Below are 22692 nucleotides of genomic sequence, written 5' to 3' on the forward strand. Positions count from 1 at the left end.
TTCTGTGTGTCTCTTTCATTTGGAAAGGTACCTCTCTCTGCCACCTCCCAGGTCCCACCTCTTCTCAGTGATTCACCTCAGCCTGGTGGAATGGTGTTGTTTGCACGACTAGAAAAACTGAGTCATCTTTGCTGGACTTCCCTCCACCTTCCTGGCGTCTCCCTGCCGTAAGGCCTGGGCACAGGGATGGGATGAGGAGGGGGATATGCATTTGTGCACGTGTGTGTGTGTGTGTGTGTGTGTGTGTGTGTGTGTGCGTGTGTGTGTGTATTGGGGGAAGTTGGCTGGGAGAATGGAATGGCCTTAGGACCTCATTCATTCCTCTCTGGTGCCTTAACAGGGTCCCCCCAGAGCTGCCTTTGGAGAGTTTTGGTCAGATTTGGGTTTGAAGCCTGATCCCACCCCAGGAGGGAAGAAGAAAGACAAACAGAGGCTCCCTTATCTATGGAAGATACCCCAGCTATCTGCTAACCATGGGCTTTGACGTTTATATTTAGAAAAGGGAGGGCAGCTTTGGGCATTCAGCAAATTTTAATCTCTGGGCACATAATTTACACAGTTCTGGTTTGGGCAGAGTAAGAGGTGCTAAATTCAGGAGGATAATTCACTGTCCCTGGATTGTTGAATTTCTCCTCTTTACTTCCTGTGAAATGCTTTATGAGTTGGCATTTTCCATAATAAAAGTAATCACAACAATACAGTTTCCATTACTGAGTGTTTACCATGTGCCAGGCACCGTGCTAAGTGTTTTGCATACGTTGTGTAAATTAGCTCTTAGTATGATTCTATATTGATTCTGGTGAGGTAGGCATTTTCACATGCATTTTTCAGATGAAGAAAATGAGGATTAGAGAGATTAAGTAACTTGCTCGGAGGAGTCATTCAGCAAAGCCAGGATTTAAACCCAGGAGCACAGTATTGCCTTTTCTGCTACTTTTCCCTCTCCAATGGGGGTTTGATGCTGATGTCTTAGTAAATGTAATTGTCTAAATCAGTAAATGTGCGGAGGGCTCACTAAAGGTGAGGGCCTCATTAGTTCCTTCAGGGAGTGGCTGTAAAGCTGTGTTAGTCACAGGTGGGTCTGCAGTCTGGATGAGGAGACAAGAGCACAAGGTACAGCTACTAAAACACTGTATCTCACATCAGGAAATGTGTGATCCATCCCCGGTACCTCTTCTGTAGACACATTCCTTTCCTGAGTCAGTTTTCCTTTGTGTAAAATGGGAATTTTCACTTCTATTCATGTTTCCTACCTCACTGAGTGCTTGTGAAGCTTGAGTATGATGGCAAAGAAGGTAGGGGCTTGCACTGTGAACTTTAAAGGGCTTTACAAAAGGAGAAAGCTGTAAGAAGAGAATGGCAACCCTCCTCATGAAGAGAGACAGGAGTCAAAGGATTCATAGGCAGCCAGTGCGAGTGGTAAGGTGATACAGCAGAAGGCTTAGCTGGGCAGAAATGCCAGGGTTGGGCAGAGATCAAGAAGCGGTACTACCAATGACAGAAATTTCCTGGGGTGTGGGTGGTCTGGCAGCTAGACAAAGCTCAGGGAGGCTGAGACTGAAGAAGCAAAGTGATAGGCAAATATAGAGGAAAATAAAAGAGGGTCTCAGTGTTGGAATTGGTTGCAAGACCAAACCAGGTAAAGGCTGGACAAGAGTTTGATGCATGCCCTTTCTATTACGGCCATTTGCTGTGGCAGAGATGTGAATAGATTTGTAAAGTCTCATAGGAAGGCAGGGGCACAGCTCATGCCCTTTGACCTTGGATTCAGTGTTCTTTCACACAAGATCTACTGGCCTCCTGGGATTGCTCTTCCCCACACAATTCAGAGGTTGGTGTGCTGGGAAATCCCACCCCACCCCTTGCCTAGCGGGCCTGCTTCCAGCTGGGAAGGAAGCCATGCTCATTCATCTACTTAATCATTCCACACACCCCGGCATAGGGCTCAGATGGTGAATAAGACAGGCCAGGTCCCTTTCCATAAGTCCTGGGGGAGGGAGACACTAAACAGGTGGTTGCAGGACAATGGGTTAAGGACCACAGTGGTGGAAGTGAAGGCACTATGGGAACTCATAGGAGGTACCTCATCCTTGCTGGATGGAAGGGTGGCCAAGGAAAGCTTTTGGAAAGATATCAGGTATGAGCAAAAACAACAGGCTGTCTCCACATGTTTGCGAAGTCGTGGCTGAGTCATTAGTTGATTGCCTCTCAGGCCTCACCTCTCCCCAATGTATTCAGTGAATCCTTAGTGAATGGTTACTCTGTCCCCCACTCTTTGCTAAACAGAAACCATGAAAAAGATGGAACAAGATGGATAAGCCTTCTGAGCTCATGGAGCTCACGTTTTAATAATCAGATGAAAATAAATAAATGAACATAGTAACTACAGGTGCTTAAAAGAAAATCAAGAGTACTATGAAGACTAATTGAGAGTAGGCAACCTATGTCTGCTTTAGATAGGGTGATGCAGAAGGCTCTGAGGCGATAGGACTTTAGCTGAACTGAAGTAAGAGAAGCCCACTTTCCAGGACTAAGAGTTCTGGAAGCTCCAGCCCCAGGAGTCCTAACTTGCCCTGCATTATAGCACCCTCATCCAGCACAATGCCTTTCCCCTTCTTGGGATACAAATTCCTCTTTGCCACTGATGAGTATGTTTCCAGGTTGGTAAAGGTTCATCATCATTCCATTTTGTGTGTCCTTTGGGCTGAACACCAACATACCTCAGTTCCTCCCTTAAGATGGCCTCCTTTCCCTCCTTCTAACTCCAGAAGCAGAACCCATCTGACATTTTCATCCTCTTGCCTGTTATTCTGTGGATTTACCTCACCAACAACCCCTTAGATACACATCACAGTTTGCAGATAATAAAGCACTTTTATATTTTTTTATGGACTTAATTGAATTCACTCCTCATGTCCCTCTTCCAGAGTAGATAATGACATCCTCATCTAAGAGACAAGGAGACTGAGGTCCATAGAAACAGAACAATTAAGAAAAACCACAGGCTCTGGGATTGGATCGACCTGGGTTCAAGTGCTAGCTTCACCGTGCAGTAGGTGTGTGGTTGGGCCACTTGCCCCGACTCTCTGCACCTCTCTTCTGGATAGAATGAGAATAGTAACCCCAGCTCCACCAGACTGTATACTGTTTCATCAGACTTGTGGTCAGAGGGGCTATTAGGACCCACTGTCAGCACACAACGTTTCTGCCTCTTTACCCAGAGAGGGAGACGTTGAATGAAGTGCTCGGCCCAGACAAAGTTGGAAGTGTTAGGGGAACGGAGACTCTGATGAGAAGCACATTTTGTACATTCGGTTCTTTCCACTTCACCATAGTGTAACATTTAGGAATGCAAGTTAAAAAAAAGACAAGGAAGAAAAGCAAAGCTTCTGTTGATGCGTGCTGTGAGGGCGGTAAACAAGCACCATGGTCCTCAGAGAATGATGGCGAGGGGACCTTGGCAGCCTTTCCACTTTGCTCCTCCTCCACAAGCCTGCCCCCCAGATCAGCTCTCCTCACACATGTTAGCAATACCCACTCTGGCCAAATGCATTAGCATCATTTGTCCTCGAGATGGTGGGGATGACGAGGGCTTGTTTGGCCCTGATTAATCCAGCGGTAGAAAAGGGCAGTCTCTATTGGCCAAGTGCATATTAATACTGAGGTTAATATTATTAAATTCCATATTAATAATAAGTTGCAGGACTCTTTGGTGGGTTGCTCATAAAAGCAACCATTGCAAATCTGCCTTGCTAAGCCATGAGCACCACAGGGAAAGGGTGGCCCAGTGCTCTGTCCATAGTGGGTAGTCCTTTCCTTGGAACCTAGTGGGTATTTAATAATTGTTTGTGGACTGTTTCACCAGTTGGGTTACCCAGTTGCATCTGTCCTAGACCTCAGTGAACAAGGCATGTCAGTTGTTCTTTCTGTGAATTTCTCAAACACAGGACTTGGGTCTTTGTAGCAGACACCTCTTGGGCTATACTATACCCGCTTGGTCCTGGATATTTTAGCCACAGCAGTGGTGGTAGTACTGTCTACACCAAGGCTCACCTTGTACTGATAGTGACCTCAAAAGCAAGCTTCCACTTTCTGCCTCATCATGCTGTTATACAGGACCAAGGGAGCTCCCTAGGCCCATGTACATGCACAGCTTAAAAAAAAAAAAAGGCATGGGGAGATTTTCACAGGGAGGTTCTCAACCAGTGGTTATCAGGAATCAGGTGGTATGCTCTCTAGCTCCCAGCTTTCAGCCAAATGATTCTGGGAGACATCTAGTTCCCTTCTTAGAAGGTCCCTGTAGAATGGCGTTCCTATGATTCATGGCAGTAGACTTCATCATGCACTTCTATATTGATGTTTCTTTTTCCTTATTTGATTCTTTCCTCTCTCCCATGCATGCTTCTCGGAATAACCATCTGCACCCAGACCCTTCTTTTAGTCTCTGGTTCCCAGGGCACGTAAACTTAGACATTCTTCTTCACGTTGTGTTGCCAGCCATCACCTCAGGTCACAGTACACAGTAAATATTTATGGAGAATCTGCTATGTACAGTTGCTGTGGTAAATGATCAAAGTCCTTTCCCCATGGGGCTCATAGTGGGGTATACAGACAATACAATAATTCATCAATATATGAGAAAGATTGATAAGGTTTATGAAGAGAAAGTAGAAAAGGGGGATAGAAAGGGATTAGATGAGACTGAGTGGCTGGAGAAGGCCTTTCTGAGGAAGTAACATTTAAGTAATCATCTGGGTAAGGAGAAGGAATGATTATGCAAAAAACACAGGGAAGAGCTCTCCAGAGATGGAAGCCATAGGTGCAAAGACCCTGTGGTTGGAGAATGCACGGCATTCTTCCTCAGAAGAATACCAGTATTGCTGGAATGAGTTAGTGAGGAAGATAATGTAGGCAATGAGGTTGGAAAACAGGACTAGAGGAAATAGGAATTGGAAATTCTCAGTGATTTTTGTTGAATAATAGAATCTTTGTATCTCTTGCCCAAGGCAGTGTTTTATGATGGGAAAGGCTCAGATTTTGGAGTCTGACAGCTATGGATTTGAAGTTCAGCCTTGTTATTTAGATGAAGTGTGACCTTAGGCAATCTGCTTGAGACCTGTAAGCTTTTTTTTTTTTTTCATATAAAATGGCAATCATAAAATCTACCTCATAGGATTTGTGTCTGGTAAGGCTCCTGGTTGCAAGTAACTGAAAACAAATGGAAAGTACTTTGGCAGAAAAGGGAAAATACTGACTCATGTATTTGAAATATCCAAGAGGATATCTAACTACAGACCCAACCGATCCAAGGTTTCAAATGATGTCATCATCAGGACTTGGACTCTGTCCCAGGAGTTAGTCCGATTGATCAGGCTTGAGTCACTTGTTCATCTCTCGTTGGCCTCTGACATGGAATATCGGGTCGCTGACCACATGCCCATCTCTGGAGGAAGGAGTAGGCCTTAGCTCCACCGAAATCACATAGGTTGACATTAGGGGAGAGCTGGTTCTCCAGTGGAAAACTCGTGCGCTGTTAGTAGAAGGAGGCATGGGTTTAAAGCTGGTCCAATCGATGGATGGTTCACTCGAGGACTTGCATGGAGATGAGCCAGAAGTCCCTTCACATGACTTTTGGCACATAGGAACTTTTGGTAGGTATTTGCTAGACCACCATTGCCATTTTCAGAATCATTTTTTGGCAGTCCCTTCTCTTTTATATCATGTGTGTCCTATGCATTCCTAAAAGAGGTCACCCAGGAGGCATCTTGGTTCTCCCAAAAGAGAGTTCTAATGCCCGATGCCATTGATGGGGAGTTGGGGGTGTGGATCCAGGCTTCAACCACTGACATCTGGTTTTCTAGAGTCCCACACATCTCTGCATGGCCAGCCTTATGCTGGGCACTGAGGACACAGAGGTGACCAAAACACAAGTCCTGCTGAAACAGCATCTCCTAGTCTGTTGGTAAATGTGCAGTAGGAAAAGCATGAGATCCCATTAGGCAAGTTTCTTAGCCTTCTTTCAACCTGTTTCCTCATTTGTAAAAGCGTGGTTAACCCAAATCTTTAGATTGTATTGAAAATCACAATGGGGCTGTTTTCAATGTTTAATCAGGGCAATGTTAAAAAAAATACCTGCCATACGATAAAGAGTGAAATAGACATTTCCTTTCCCTCTCTCCTCTTTGCCTACCTTCCATCCTTCTTCCCTCAACCTTCTTAAATATTGCTTCCTTTAAAAACAAAAAAAAGTTCTAGGGAGTTAGATATTATATAATGTATCTCAAAGTAGCTGAGTTTCACCACTAAAAATTTGGCTGTCAGACAAATTGCTGTGACCTGATGGAAATGGACATACGGTAGCAGGACTGGGGGAACACGGACATTGGTAAACCATCCATGTAGCAGGCATACCACATAAATTATTTGTTCCTCACCCGATTCTCCGATGATGAAGAAGCAGTCTCAGCTTAATCATCCATCCGTAGATAGTATAGTTCCTAAGTGGTGGAGGCTGGCTTCAAAACCGGGTCTTTCATCTGCCCCCACAAACCCACTCTTTTTCCTCCACCTCGTACTGCCATTATGCTCAAGGTAGGAACCAGACACTGGCTCCTCAGATTTCAAGTACCGTGTTTGTGAAGAAACAAACCAATGGCAGCTGATAAGTGTGAGGCCCTGAAAAAATGCATCTTGTCGTGACAAGGTCTCTGAATGAATTTCTACATTGGCCCAACTAAAGGAATGGTGGGAAATGCAGAGCCCTGCTTCTCCTTGGCACCACAGCAAGAAGCATCCTCAGGTTAGAGAGAGACCAGGCCCGAAGCTGCCTCCAAATCCCCCTGGCGTTTCCTGAAAAGAGCGTGGAGGCTGGAGCGGGGACCTTTCTCCCCACCTGGGCTAAATAACTCACTACTCCCGCCCCTTCCATTTTGGAATTTCTTTGCTGCTTTTTCTACCCCCCCCCCCCCCCAGCCTGTTTTCAATTTGCTCTTGTGGCCGGCTTTGACTGTGACCTCAACTCAATCAGAAGTGAGGGGGTGAGGGGAGAAGGGGAGAGAGGGGGGAAACGAGGAGGCAGGGGATTTGAGGGAGTGATAAAAGGAGAAGGGATTGAGGCAGGGGGTGGGGCCTTTCGAAAAATTACTGTGCTTTGTTGGGTTGGTTCTGAATCTCCGGCAGAATTTGTGATTGACCTCCGCTGTGGATCGTAATGAGAGCAAGGCTCGAGTCTGAGTGGATGAAGCAGTGTGTGGGGGTCTGGCCCAAGCCCACTCGGGTTACAGCCCCAGAAGAGCCATAATGGGGAACAGGCACATTCCTGTACAGCGACTCCCAACTCCCTATCTGTTTTCAAGGAAAGAAAAACAGAGAAAGAATGTTAGAATCTTGGACAGGCATGAGCTAGGCGGTGGCAACAGCAGCCCCGTCTAGGAGGGTCCTGCCACACAGCCATAACATACCAGAGAGGAGGGGACAGGGGTAGCCTAACCTGGGCAGAGTTTCCTAGTGGAAGGCACGTGGAGCTCAGAAGCAAATAGGTTTGATCCTCGACTCTGCCCCAGAGTGGCTGTGATGCCTTGAATTGGGGGTTGGGGGGTGGGGTACAACATTCCTGAACCTCTGTATTTCTTCTACCAGAGAATGTGGCAGGGTTTTAGGATTCAAACATTTTAAGCAGTAAAACTTATAAGCCAATATTTTTAGAACAGTTTTTTGTCCCCAACTTAAATAAAACGTGACCATCAGTATATACAATAGATCAAACTGGTGTTGATCTGGCTTGAAGTTGGTGTGGGCACAGAGGAGACAGACTTCAGCCCCCACCACGTCTGCCTCTCCTTCTCCACCCTGGAGTTCTGCATGTCCTGATGGGCAAGCCGCTGCTAGAATATAGCACGTGTTGGAAACCTCTTGAACTACTTCTGTCTCTCCTCGGCTTTTTATCTTTCTTAGGGGAGTCCAAGTTTAAGAAGATGGCAGGGTGGAACTGTGTGTCTCGCACGGTGCCTGGCACAAAGTAAATCTAGCTCACATTCATGTTGAAGGTAGTTGGTCAGAAATTCAGAGCAAGGTCTTCAGGTCTCAGCGGGTTTATCTCAGAGGCTAATAGGAATCGCCACACAGGCTGTAAGGGCCAAGAGATGAAATGTTTGTTCCAAGCGGACCTCCCACTTTGTGTATGGCTATGGACATGATACTTTCCTTCTCTAAGCCTCAATTGTCACCTGGAAAAGGACAGGATAAAAGATTGGACCAAAAAAAAAAAAAAAAGTTCTAAGGGCCCTTATCTTCTGTCCTCTGATATGATGACAGTGTTATCGAAAACGATAATTAACACAATAGTTAACATATCTTTGAACCCTTATTGTATGTCAGACACGGTGCTAATTGATTTGTAAGCAATAGATGCAATATTTTATATGATATTCACAACATTGTACGTTAGATACTATGATTCTATCTGTTTTACATATGAGGAGATAGTTGGAGGGAATCAAAGAACCTGCCTGAGGCAAGCCATAAGTGGGGGTGAACCAGGATTTAACCTTAAGCAGTGTAAATTCAGAGCCCAGCCTCTTAACCACTGCCCTGTAGCATTGTTCATTTGATTGTCCCATTGCCAGACTTGGGGTATTGTGGAGCCCCAGTGCATGTGTTGAACTGCACTGATTTGCATTTGTGCACAGAGAAGATCTTCCTTAGGACCCCTTCCAACAGGTGAGGGAGTAAAGGATCCCCTCATTCACCTGTCTCCATCGAAATTACATTTAAACCTTCTGGAAGACAGTGCCAAGAAAAGCGATCTTACAACTTACTCTGTCGGTCTGTTCTTGTCTTTCAGAACCCTTCCTCTTGTCACACTACAAACTGTAGGTCAGGAAATATTTCTTTCATTGTTTCACTCCCCAAGCTAAGAGAGTGACACGCTTCAATTGCAAACTGAACAGAATTGAAAACCTCACTTTCGAACACTGTTGTTTTTAAACTTTCTCTAGGAGGCAGCATAGTATAAAAGAAAAAGTATGGATTTCCAGTTAGGATTATACAGGTTCAAATCTCAGCTCTGTCCCTCCTGAAATTTGTGAGCTTAATCCCAGCTTTACAACAGAGATGCTAACATTTAACTCCTTAGGATTAGATGCTGTGGTGATTAAATGAAACAAAGAAGAGTTGGCACTGTGTCATTTCCTTTCCTTTTGACACTTTCCATGCAAAGGTCATCATGTCTATGCAGTCCCGAATACAACTGGGTGCTGTATGTCCTTATACTGTCCTCCATATGACTAGTTATGTGTTCCATGCTATCCAGTTTCTTCCTTCGAGCTAAATCTTAAACCTTAGAGCTGTGTGCCTGTCTTACTGACCTGTCAGGCATGCTATAAAGCTTTTATCCAGGGTCCAATTGTTCTGAAATGCATTGAAACATCTGGAAAGCTATGCCCATTTGTGAATGAATGTCAGCCATATTTTGGCTTGAAGACCGTTAATACTGGCCACAGAAATCCTGAATTCCCTCACGAGGGGCCAACTCTTTCAATGGCTATCTAGAAACAAATTGAGAAGCAGACAGACGTGGATCCAAGCTCAGAGAAAACAAATGTAAGTTGCCAAACTTAAAATCCACGAGAGAAACCACGAGAGACAAAGCCCTTACTCCAGTGAGTAATTCTATGTTTTTCCCCCTTTTCTTCATTTTTCACCGTATATGTTGCTCTGCTTTGGTAGGTATTGGAAGAGAGACATTGTCTGTTTATGATTTTACTGTGGAAGAAGCTGACATTAGAGGCCTGTGAAAGAAATAGAGGATGCCAACATCCTTGATGAATAAAGCTTTCATTTACCTTTTCGGTTTCCAACTGCTGGTTCTAGATGACTGCCGGTCTAAGAATCTCTTCTTAGATTCTTTCATTCTGGACTCCAAACTCAGTAACAGTTACTGATCCCGTATTACAGAAGGGAAAACTGAGACTTTCAGAGGTTAGGAGACTTGCAATAAATGGTGGAGGTAGAATTCAGTCCCAAGCCTGTCTGACAATAGCAGGTGAACTTGCATGTTGCTGACATCAGCCTGGTTCACATGCTTCCCTCTGGCACCTACGTATCAAGTCTATGCACTGTAGATGTCTTTGTAAAAAAGTAGAAAACAAAGAACACTACAATCAGATCTGCTCTATTGGACCCTACGGACAAGTACGTTATCGAACGGTCGTTTACCTGAAATCCTAGGGCTTTCCAGACAGTTCAGTCAGACAAGTGTTACATCATTCACCTGTGAGTGAAGAATGAAACTTTTCTTTGAAACACCAGCAGGCTGTGATCTATATATTTGGCTTTACCAGTTCCGTGGTAGAGAAGAGCTCTGTGGCCTCCTTGGGTCACAGCCTTCTCAGGCACTTGGCCAATATTATTACTGTTCCGTGTTGGTTCCAATATATTTGATTGTCCTTAACAACAAGTGGAGAGGATTTAGTCGAATGGACTTCTTCCTCTTGTCGTTATTAAGAATAAATGAGAAGAGAGTGTGAGGCATTCCATATTAGACAAGAAGGAGAAGGAATGAATGGTAAGGACGCTTCAAATCATTCCATACTGTGTGGTATAGAATAATCCACGTGTTTGTTTTGTTCCTAAATCATCCAATTTTAGAATTGGAAGGGAACTTTAAGAGGCCATTTAGCCTGGTTCATTTATTTTATCTATTTTTAAGTAATTTTTTATTGATTTTTTTCTTTGTTACAAAAGTAATACATGTCCATTATCGATGATTAAAAAAAAATCAGATAAGCAAAAATAAGAGAGAAAAATACCCATGATCTCACTTTCCAGACAAAGCCACTATTGTACATTTTTTTTGTAATTTCTTCCTTCTCTTTTTAAATAGATAAACATGTAAAATTTCCACCAAAAATTAGATTATTCTGTAATAGTGTAACCTGTCTTTTAACTTAATATCTTTTCATATAACTTCATATGCTTCCACAATCTTGTTTTTAATGGCTATAAAATGTTCCATTGCATCACTGAACTATAAATGATACTGCTATTTCTATATCATTGAACATTTAGTTGTTTCTAAATTCATCCTGGTTTAAATGGTACTGTAACGTTTATCCATATATCTTAATCTTTGTGCACATCTATGTTTTTATTTTCTTTTTTCAAAAGCTCTAATAGTGATCCTACCACTTTCACTCTATAGAAGACAAAAATAAGGCACAGAGATGGGAATTGGGTTGCCCAAAGCCATCCAGCAAATTCTTAACAGAGCTAAAAGTAGAACCTGAGATTTTAAATGTTCAGTTATTCCTTTTAGTTAGGTCTATTTCTACTAAACTTCAGCTGCTTCCTAAAATCCAGTGTCTAGGTTGATTTTTAGAAATCATGGAGTTCGAGGCTCCTGTTCTTCCACTGTCCCTTCCTGCCCCATGGCCATCACTTATCAGGCATGGAACTTTTTCCCCCTTAGTTGGACCAGGTCTCTGTCCATCTCAACATAACACTTCACGAATCCAGAACCAACATAACACTTCCTAAATCCATGAGCCACTTCATGAATCCAGAATCCAGAACCAGGATACTTCATGACTCCACTTCATGCATAAGAGTGACCATGTAATAGGAAACCTATCTTACATCCTTGGTCCAACTCCTTTGTTACACCAGCAAGGAGAATGCAGTTCCCGGAAGGAAGGTCTTGCTCAAGTAGTTAAGAGGAAGTTAATGGCAGCAATAAGACCAGAATAGTTAGTCTGGACAGAAAGCACGATGCACCTTTTGCCTTTTCGTATATTTTTATTGCACAATAATTTACCTCATTTGAGCCTTCCTACAATTTTATAAAGGCAGATATTAGTATGCCCACTTTACAGTTGGGAAAATTCAGGCATAAATTTAAACAAAGAGACATTAAGGCTAGATACTATTCTGTGTCATTCATATGCTATGCTTGCTTTGCCCACTAATCCTCCTGATAATGGTATCCAGACATTTCTTGGGTTTGGACAGCAACAAGGATGTCTGCTCACCAAGGCCTGAGCTGGGGAGCTCATCTTTCTTTGTCTCCCTCCAGGAGAATTCCTGAGTTTTGCCGATGACTTACTCTCTGGCCTGGGCACATCTTGTGTAGCAGCTGGTCGAAGCCATGGAGAGGTCCCTGAAGTCAGTATCTACTCCGTCATCTTCAAGTGTCTGGAGCCCGACGGTCTCTACAAGTAAGATGTGCTGGGTGCGTGGGGGATGTGAAACAAGATGATTTCAAGTCTGGGAGGCAAGGCATGAGTAATCTGTCCAGGCAGCCAAGCGTTTTATAGACAGCCTGTATGTGCACCTTCAGATGCTAAGGTTTGGAAGTATCCATTGGAGAAGTGTGGCCACAATAGGCCACAGAATCACACAGGGTTAGTGCTGGAGGGCCCAGGGAGGCCAGGAACACAAAAGCATTTCTTCTAGTGATGAATAATCTGCAGCCCAGAGAGGAAAAGTGGTGAGTTAGCAAGGAGGGCTGGGATAGGAGTCCCTGCCTGGCGTTCTTTTCTCAATTCCATGATATCCCCTCTGAAAAAATACTTAGATTCGTATATCTGAAGTATGCATGCATGCAGCGTATATATATGACATATATATATGTATGTATGTATATATATGTATGTATGTATATATATTTGTTGTTGTTAGTTTTATTAGATTCAGCTTCCCCCTCCTTAGAAATAGTGCCATTATCACTCCTTCACAAAATATATTAGAGTTACTGCATCCAAACTTCTAGTGATACAAAAGGAAGTCATTCTGAGGCTCATCTGTTAATCTTAGAAAAGGGGCTTGTTTTTCTTTTGTTCTCCCCTCGGTGAGCATTTGCCACATTGAGATGCATCCATCAAAAGCTATAATATAGAGTTCTAGAGACAAGCTTTCTTCATGTACCCTAGTTATAAAACTATAGGGCACCTCCCTTAGCCTAGAAAGCTGAAGTTATTAACAAGGAAGGCATTATCCACAAATTATTGAACTCAGTTATGTTTTTCCTTTATTTACTCAGTGATCCATTCATTTATCCATCCTTTACCCAATCATTAATCCATCCGTCCTTCCATCCCTTTCTCTCCCCCTTCTTCCCTTTCTCCATCTATCTCATTCATCCATATATCTGTTCTTCCTCTCTTATACTCCATCATTCATTCACTTATTTATTCATCACTTCTTTCATTCATTCCATTTTTATGTATTCATTCATTCACTCATAACTCATTTACTTATTCAGCAGACATTTTCTGAAGAGTTCCTATGACTTGGTACTGAGCTAAGAAATGCAGGTATGAATGTGACTACGACAAGGGTTCTATTCTCAAATAACTTAGAACTTAATGGTGGTATGAAAGGCCACAGACCGTGAATTCCGATCTGGCTTTGACATTTTTAGTTATGTCATCCTTTACCTCTATAAGCCTCAGTACAACAGTAATAATAAAACCTAGTTTGCAGAGGCACATGAGAATTAAACAAAAAACACCTCAGCACAGTATGTATGTGCTCAGTAAGTATTAACCCCTTCACAATGTGAATCTCTTTCACCTCCAAACCGTATCCCATCCCCACTTCCTCTGTAAGGCCATGACTTTTCTAAAGACCATGGCATACTTTAGAATATCCAACATATTCAGGCTCATTGGTAACACCTAACACATTCATGCACCAAACTCAGGAATATCCCTATAAGCTAGAGATTGGGCCTCTGACCCTGGCTCTGCCACTGACTATCTTGTAGATGTTGGGATCCAAGTTTTACTTTGTACAGAATAGCAAAATCAATTGGGGACAGTGAGAGCTCTGGAAATGGAATCCCCAAAATACAACAGGCTATCAAATATCTTCTGGTGGGACATCTTGGCAAACCTGCCAGAGGAAGTAGCATTTGCCTCAAGCCTTAAGTGCTGACCTGGGATCCAGATCTTGAGAGCATGACTCCACTGCCTCTTAATCAATAAGTGCTGACACCAACCTCTGGGTGTCCAGGACCACTGCATCTATTAAATGTATGTGACTAGATTAAGAGCTCTGAAGCCTTTTCCAACTCTGAAAACTGATTATGTGAAGAAAGTAACATTTTTGAAAGATTTCATGATGACTGGCTTCTGGTCCCTTTGTCCCTCATTAAGCACATAGACTGGAGGCAGACAGATCTGGGTTCACATCTCTACCCTGCACTTACCAGCTGTGTGACACCTAGTGAGCCTGTCAACCTTCTGAGCTTCCATGTCCTCCTCTGTGAAAATGTAGATAATAACAGTGTCTGATGCACTGGGACCTGAAGTGGATTTGATAAGCTAGTGCACAAAAGCTCTCCACTTGGTGATGAGTTCCCAGTAAGAGCGTAAGAAGTGTTAGCTGTTATCACTGTTGTTCTTGTTGTCCTTGTTGGGCTAATGGTTAATTTTAATCCCCTCCCCGTCCATTCACCAACTACTGGGATAACATCTAGCAGAGAGGGCCAGAGCCCTGGAAGGTGGTTCCTATCCATTGAGAAACAAGTAGTAACCCTGTCTCTGGGTGACATTGTAGAGTCTGGGCATTAGGCAGTCTGGAATCCTACAGACCTGTTATGTAGAGAGCAATGAAATGTCTTATGGAACCCCAAAAGCAATTAACCCTGAGAGCTGACAAATCAGTCGAATCCTTTCAAGATGATGGTGGTTTTCCCTCACCTCTGCTTTCCCTTACTGCTTAACACCCATGACCCCCTTGCCATGTCTTTAAGTGGGACCATCCTTTCTTCTTCTGTCCTGGAAATGTATTTGTCATGAGTTTGTCATTCCTAACTCTGAACACTTCTTTCTTTTATTTTCAAAACTGATTTTATTAAATGGCTATGGAATCTGGGCTGCTTCGACAAGGATCCCAGGGTGTGGTTTGGACCCATCTCTCATCCTATTGGTGACTCTCCTTCCATGAAGTCTGACCAACACGGTCGCGAGTTTTAAAATAGTTCCATTGTCAGTTCTTGGGGCTTCTTATTTTCTGCTTGCTCATTCCTTACCAAAATCAGTTTTCTTACTCTTGGGTCAAAAAGGCTGTGTATGGAAGTAGGAAGAGCATGGGCTTTGGGGACAGACTAAACTGGGTGCAAATCCTGATTCTGCCCTTTACTCATGACCTGCCCTGGGGAAAGTAATTTCTCACTGCTCGATGCAACAGTGTCTTCCTCTGGAAATAGGGAGCTAGTAATTGTTCTCATATCACGGGGTTAAAAGGAAGAGCAGTAAGTGACAAACTCCACAGACAGGGGTTGACCAGAATGCCTTGCATATAGTTACTGCTTTGTTCTTATTGACTCCATCACTTGGTATCTGTGTCTCTTCCAAGGACAACCAAGGGAGAGCCATTTCCTATGGAGCAGGTTGAGGTGCTACTGGCCCAGGATCCTTTGGGAATGAAATAGAATGAAAAGAGAGCATGAGCCCACACCCCTGAGTTTTAATTAAGCACAGGGCACCAAATCCCCCATCCACCCTCCCCGCCCCCCCCAGAGATATAATAGGATTCAGGTGGAGAGGGCCAGTCTCTCAGGCAGGAAGTCTGCATTCATATCTCACTACCACCACTTCCATCTCTGGGACCTTGGGCTAAACGTTCATGTCCCCTTCTTGTTCTGCAGTTCTGGCACCTTCAAAGTGAAGGTGTGTTAGATCCACCCCAGCTTGAGAGTTCAGAGAATGCATACTTTTGCCACGAGATTTCTTCTCATTCTTTCTCTCCCTTCTTCTCCTCCTGGGCTCCTGCCCTTCCTGCTTTTCTGCCTCTCTCACTTGTTTTTACCCCACTGTGCCTCCTTGTGTCTCTGTTCATCTCTCCTGCCTTTCATTCATTCTCTGTGTAAGTCTATTCTTCATAGCTTGCTGTCTGTGTCTATCTGCCATTCTCCCAGTCATTATGACTTTGCCTTTCTCTTTGTTATTCTCTTCTGTTGTTGTGTGTGTACCTCAGTTTCTCTGTCCTGTTTCTTATTTGAGTGTGGGTTCCTCTCTCTTCGTCTCTCTCTCTCTCTCTCTCTCTCTCTCTCTCTCTCTCTCCGTCTCTCTCATTCTGTCTTTCTCTCTCTCTCTCTCTGAATCTCTACTCCCTCTCTTCAGTCCACCAAGGAAGGCAAATTACTTTTGCAGCCCCTTTATCCATGTAGTTTTACAAAGCACCACTTGGTTGAGACCAATTGGGGGAGGGAAAGTCAAGGCTGATTCTGTCCTAAGCTCACCCTGGTGTAGCAAAACAGAAACCTCAGCATTTGGGCCCTGTCTAAATTGAATTTCCTTGTTTGTTTCATTTGTTTTGCTTTTGAATGAAAACAAACAAAGAGAAGCAGAGGAGAGGGTCCCCAGAAGGTCTGACAGTGTGGCCAACTCCTGCACCCTTGGGTTGTTGGAACTGGAGAGTGACCCTAAGAAGGAATCTCCACTCACAGTGGATGGGTCAGGCCGGGCTAGGCATCCATGGTCTTCCCTGCCCTTGCCTGGCTAGAGGCCTAGATACCCTTCTTGTCACCGCTCCTCAATTTCCTATTACCCAAGGTAATTAGCCTCTGTCTTGTCTTGGCTGCTTTGCCTTTCTCAAACCATGGATGACTGCCAAAGGGTCCTGAGCAAACATGCAGTGGCAGCCAGGCCCAATTCCCGGGGAGGGGGGCTCATTCCCACACATTCAGAGGCTTGCCCCAGGCCCGTCCTTCACCTCCCTGGCCTCAGCTCTCTGAAAAGAATGCCAAGGGAGCCTGGGTACTACAACCACATGCCAACATCCATGGTGGGGCCAGAGGCTTGGGGGAGGAGAGGGGTTCCTTCTTAGGGATGGGTGGAGTTGGAGGAGAGGAGTAAAAGGAAAACCAGGGCCCTAGAGAAGGGAAAGCATTGTGAAGAAAAAGCCTGAGGTCAGGAGTCAGACAGCAGTTCCCACACTTGCTCCCAGTGAGACCCAGAGCCAGTTCTTCCGCCTCTGCCTTGATGTTCTCATCTGTGAAATGGAAAGGTTAAACTCTGTGCTATGAGAATTGCTCACCTCTGAGGTGGGGATTAAGACTACACCAAAGTCCTGATTCTCAGTGCCTCTGGTACTTCCTGGATAATAGCAGTAGCGGGGAGAGTAATAGTTGACTGAGAACTCCCTGTGTGCCAGGAACCATGCTAAGGATGATGTTGGGTGTGCTGTCTCGTTTAATCCTTGCCATAATCCTGTGGATCTGGTATCACCATCATCATCGTCATCACCTCCTGTTTCATTGGTGGGAAAACTGGAGCTTAAAGGGGTAAACATTTTTCCCAAAATTACATGACAAGGAGAAAGAGAGCTGACATTTTTACCCAAGCTGCCTCTAACACCCACCCTCCTCTGCCCTCGCCCCACGTGCTATCCCTGTCCTTGTGCATCACACAAATGGACCTGTCAGAATATGAGTGCAAGAGGGCATTTGCACTAACGGCAACCCTGTTTGTCATGGAAAGCACGCTGGGGATGGACCCAGCCTGCGGCCTGCAGACCCCCAGGGAAGGTGCTTCACACTCATCTTTCTCATCCGTGAAATGGAGCTGATTGATCCAGAAAGTGGAGATAATTAGTTCTACCTCCCCATGTGGTCACAAAGATTAAAATGAGTGGTAGATGAGGAAGTGCTTTGAATTTTTCACAAGGTCATCATGTGCTCATGTCAGGCTTTCTTGATGACTCCGTCGTCAGAGGTCAGCAGCAGGGAAGGCAGTAGGGACGTCGTGAATCCACTTGCCCCTTCCCACCCACCACCTCACATACACAGTTTAAAATTAGGCCTTAAAATTAGATCAGACAGAAGGAAGTCTTCGCCTCCACTCCAACCCCTCCCCTCAGGTGGGTAGGTGGCCTTGGGCAAATCTCTTAACCTTCCTGAGTTACAATTTTTCACCTGTAAAATGGAATCACGATAGGACCCTTTGCATAGGATCGTGAGGATTCGATGGACTGAAACATGTAAAGAGCACTAGATGTGTCTAGCTCACTGTCCGTGCTTGACTGGAGGTGGAGGAGCCTGGCCGGTACTCTCTGGGGTAGCAGTCTTCACCCAAGCAATCCGGCCTGGGGTTGCCACTTTGACACCTTCCTGTTCACGGCATTCTAGTGCGAGAGCAAAGTAAGTCTTTATCTCGGACACTGGCCCTTTACTCATCATCCCCACGCACTCTTGCTAGGATGTAGTGCTTTTTTCCTTCCTCAAGGCCTCTGCTTCTTCCCTTTCCCCAGGATGGACTTCTCCGGGATTTGCGCATCCTTGTTCCCATGATGGCTCCTTGTTCTCCTTTACGTGTTGAATTACATGTCACTTCGTCTCCCGAAAAAGGCCTTCCTTGACCACATTATCTGCAGTAAATCCTGCCTGCCACACATAGAGACACACAAAGCCATGCTACTCACTAAAGCTGTAATGACTTGGTATCTGGTCACTTGTTTGTTGTCTGTCTTTTCTCACCTGTCAGCTGCATAGAGCAGCATCTGTGTCTGCCTTTTTATCCCATACCCCTGGTACCTAGAACAGTGACTGACACCAGTAAAGAATCCAGTAAATAGTTATTGAACGATTTGAAGAAAGTTCCAAGTCAGTGCATCAATCTGGAGACACTGACTTTTCCCCTTCATGCATTCACAACCTCTAACTCCCTTTCGTACCAAATATTTAGATGACCCCCACCGTGTGCCGGGCTGCGGTCTAGTACCGAATCTCCGTATCTCTATATCTACCTGGATATTTGTCTGTCTGCCTGGCTACCTACCTACCTACCTACCTACCTATCTACCTTATCTAATTTAATCCTCAAACCTACTCTCTAAGGCCATTACTATTCTTCTTATCCAACAGATTAGCCTGCTAAGGCACAGAGAGTTTAGATAACGTGACCAAAACCTCAAAGCTAGTAAGAGGAGAAGTCAGGCTTTGAACTCAGCTAATTTATTTCCAGAGCCTGAACTCAAAATACCACATTGGATGACAAGAAGAATGATACAGTGTAGAGATGGTGAGGGTCAGGGGGTAGAATATGTTTAGAGGGGTCTTTTGTGCAAAGAGCCACGTGGGCCCAGATGAGTTGGAAACAGTATGGAAAACAGATTTTTCAGTCTTGACACCAAGAGATACCTGTCCACTACCACTCAATTCCATACTTCCTCCTGCACTCCTGGCCCTGCCATGCCAACGGCTGAGCTCAGAGTCAGTACGAAGACCTCTGCTTCTTCTAGCAACGTACTCCCAATGCCATTTTTGCGACACCCAGGATCTCCAGCTCTCATGTGCTGAATTGTTTCTCAGTGTCTCCAGATTGCCATGTGTTTCTGCAAACAAGTCCATGCTTTTTGGCCCAGAGATGCTATTCCAAAAGCCCAGGGGGACTGGAGCCTTGGATGGAGCATTTCTGGGCCCCCTTCACCCCCAGACACCACCTCTGCCTGGGCACAGCCTGGGCAGTACATCAGAAAAGCAGCCAAGGCCACCGCCATGGATACTATAATTATATATTAGATGAAATCCCAAAGTTCCCCTTTATTTACATTCCTACCCTACCCTCTTCATTTCCTCTCTTCATGCCAAGAATCAGCACAGACTTTACTGGAAACAGCATGAAAGTCATCAGGAGCCCTCTAAGGCTGGCTTCCAAAAGTGCTTGCCCAGATGATGGGAGGCGAGAGACCTGAGGGTCATCTTGCTTCTGGCTCGAAGCAGCTGGGGCCGTGGCAAGGATTTTCCCCTCTGGAGGCCTCCGGTTCTTCACTTATAGGAGAGGGATTGAATGAGGCCGACCCAAAGGACCAGTTCATGAATTTGCAGGCTGTGCACCTCAAGAGAGAACGGAGGAGAGGAGAGGGACTCAAGCCCCTGTTGATTGGAGAGGGGAGAGTTCGAGTCCAGGCAGAAGAGCTTCATTCAGCTTCAGGCCCCATACTTCTCCCACCTTTCAGTTTCAGTGAACCCATCTGTTTAGTGGGCCTCTGGAGCCAAGTCCCCAGCGTGACAGGGCCCAACTTCTGAGGGGACTTTCAGCATTTGGGAGAAAAGAGATAGGCACCGAAGAAGCCTTCCATGCTGACCAGGGCCCTGGGCCACAGCCTCTGGACCAGTGTGAACGGAGGCTGAGGCCCAGGGTTGATCCAGGAAACACCAGGGAAAGAAGCCAAGACAGGCCTGACAATTCTTGCCCCACTCCATACTGACTTTTTCTTCCCAGTGTGAAACTTCCTCAGCCCTTTCTTCTTCTCTTCAGTCTCCTTCTCTCCCTCCCCCCACCACTTCCCTTCTCCTTTTCTTTCTCTTTCTCTGCCTTTTCTCCCACTTTTCCTCCTTCCTTCCTTCCCTTCCTCTCTCCTCCCTTCCCTTCCCTTCCTCTTTCCTCCCTTCCCTTCCTCTTTCCTCCCTTCCCTTCCTCTCTCCTTCCCTCCTTCCCTTCCTCTTTCCTCCCTTCCCTTCCTCTCTCCTTCCCTCCTTCCCTTCCCCCTTTCCTTCCTTCCTCCTGCTATTTACCTTCTCCCTCTTTTTCTCTGCCTTTTCTCCCCCTTCCCTCCCTTCCCTCTCCTTCCTCCCTCCCACCCCCCTTCTCCCTCTCCCTGCAGTTTCTCCCTTTCTTCCCCCTCCCTCACTTTCCTTTCTTCCATCTCCCTCCCTCCCTCCTTCTCTCCCTGTGTCCCCTCCCTCTTTTCAAACATCTCTTCTTTCCTTTCCCCTTTGTCCATGTCTTTATTGCTTGACTTTTGTTTTCCCTCCCTTTTTTTCCCCTCTCACTTTCTTGTTCTCTCCCTGTCTTGGCGTCACTCTGACTTCCCATCTATTATTTTTGTCTGTGTGTCCTTCTCTTCTATTTGCCATCTCTGCATATGCATGTCTTGTCTCTTTCTTCTTTACTTACCACTTCTCAGTCTCTGTCCCAATCCCAAGATCTCTATTCTTTCATCCTTCTGTGCATTCCCCACGGCACCCACCCTAAGTACAAGGGCCTGGGTCTACTGTGTAACTCTGGAGCAAACAGCCAAGTTGTGGCCAAGGGTCCCAGAGCTAACCAGGGGCTGGGGGCTTCCGATGCCCCCAAACCTGAATGGAATGTGAACTCTCCCAGGTTGTGGCACCTTGTCCAGTTGGTTGGGAGACAGGGTTGTGGGTAGGGAGAGAGATAGCCTTGCGACTCAAGACTCAATTCCCTCTAGCATCAGGTCATGCTAACCTCTCCAAAGTGCACAGTTGGGGCCCCAGAGAGGGAAAGAGCTGTCCTAAGCCAGAGGCATATACAGCATGTGTCTCAAGCCAAGAGAGACTCGTAGAGGAAAAATAAAGCTGTTTTTCAGCTGACAGACAGTGAGGCTCCTAAAACCTGCTGGGGACTCTCAGGCAGGCTGTTTCTTTCCTCAAACTGCATCAAGATTTCATCCAGGAATGGGACACTCGCCAGAGTTCTGGAGGGACAGGGCACAGGCTGCTCTTGTGAACTCATGGATAGTGGATGGGTGAGGGCTGAGGCCATGCTGGAAAGCTAGGCCTTGAATGCTGGGCAGAGAAGCTGGACTTTATCCTGCAGGCAATGGGGAGCAAAGAAAAGCTTGAGGAGGGGCAGGTTATATTTAAACCTGTGTTTTGTGGGGACTACTCTGAGCATGGTGTGGAAGGAGCTGGGTTGACTTGATTATTAGGGAAGCCATTTGGCATAGGTAAAGGGGAAGGGTGGGGTCCTCATACATTTGGGGATCCAGTGAGTGGTGCCCTGAGAAGGGCATATGCTGGGTCAGAGTGGAGCAACATGGGCTCAGCTCAGTTCTGGGAACATCCAAGGATAGCTTTTCTTATCCTTACTAACTGACTGCAGTGCAGAGTGCTCTGGAAAAGGACATATTTGTGGGGCATCTACAGTGAGCCTCACCCTAAGCTGGGTACTTGGGATGCAGAACTAAGCAAGCCAAGCAAGGTCTCTGCTCTCACAGAGCTCACAGTTATGGTGGGGAAGCAGAAGAGACCAGACAGGTCCATGGTGCTTCACTTCGTGTTCTGATGGGAAAGCCCAGGGGCTGTGAGAACTCTGGGGAAGGGCCACGAACCCAGCCAGGTCTACTGCAGGCCCCCTTTGCAAATCAACTGCAAAATCTTCCTGAGGAAGTAATTGGAGGGGTTGTACTGCATTGAATAGTGATGACACCCCCCCCCCCCGCACCAAAGTCCATATCTACCCCAAACCTCAGATTATGCCCTTATTTGGGAAATAAAATCTTTGTAAATGTAATGAGTTAAGGATCAAGATGAGATTACACTGGATTAGATTGGTTCCTAAATCCAGTGTAGTTACTGGTATCTACTACATGGAAAGACAGGCAGAAGTTGGAGTTTTGCTAGGTCACTATCAGAAAACATTCTGATGCTGGCCATCAGTGGGGTGGTAATCTCAGAGGACAGTGAAAGCCCTATGCACAGGGTAGCAGGGGGCTAAGGGAGACAGGGTGAACTCTCAGCTGGGCTTTATAAGGAGGAACTTGCAAGTGACGTCAATGGGTCAACAATGGCCAGATGGTTATGATAGGCAACAGTGGGGACCATGGTAAACTATAAATGGAGTAGAGAATACTCAGCTCCAGCTGATTATTACTATGTGAGAGTATAGACCCAGTGTTGAAAAATATTCCAAGCCATAAATCTAGGGGTTTAAGTGAAATCTCTTA

At 45.4% G+C, this 22692-nt stretch overlaps 1 protein-coding gene across 5 annotated transcripts in view; it reads left to right on the forward strand.

The window, feature by feature from the left end:
* The window catches only part of ASTN2 (astrotactin 2), an 876392-nt gene that overhangs the window by 810348 nt on the left and 43352 nt on the right, over positions 1 to 22692 (forward strand). For all 5 annotated transcript variants that reach the window (XM_047831063.1, XM_047831064.1, XM_047831066.1 and 2 more), the window contains one exon: positions 12071 to 12212. In XM_047831063.1, coding sequence (XP_047687019.1) covers positions 12071 to 12212 — 142 coding nt within the window. The remainder of the gene's footprint in view (positions 1 to 12070; positions 12213 to 22692) is intronic.

This window comes from Prionailurus viverrinus, chromosome D4 (assembly GCF_022837055.1).
Source record: "Prionailurus viverrinus isolate Anna chromosome D4, UM_Priviv_1.0, whole genome shotgun sequence".
NCBI classification, from domain to species: domain Eukaryota; kingdom Metazoa; phylum Chordata; class Mammalia; order Carnivora; family Felidae; genus Prionailurus; species Prionailurus viverrinus.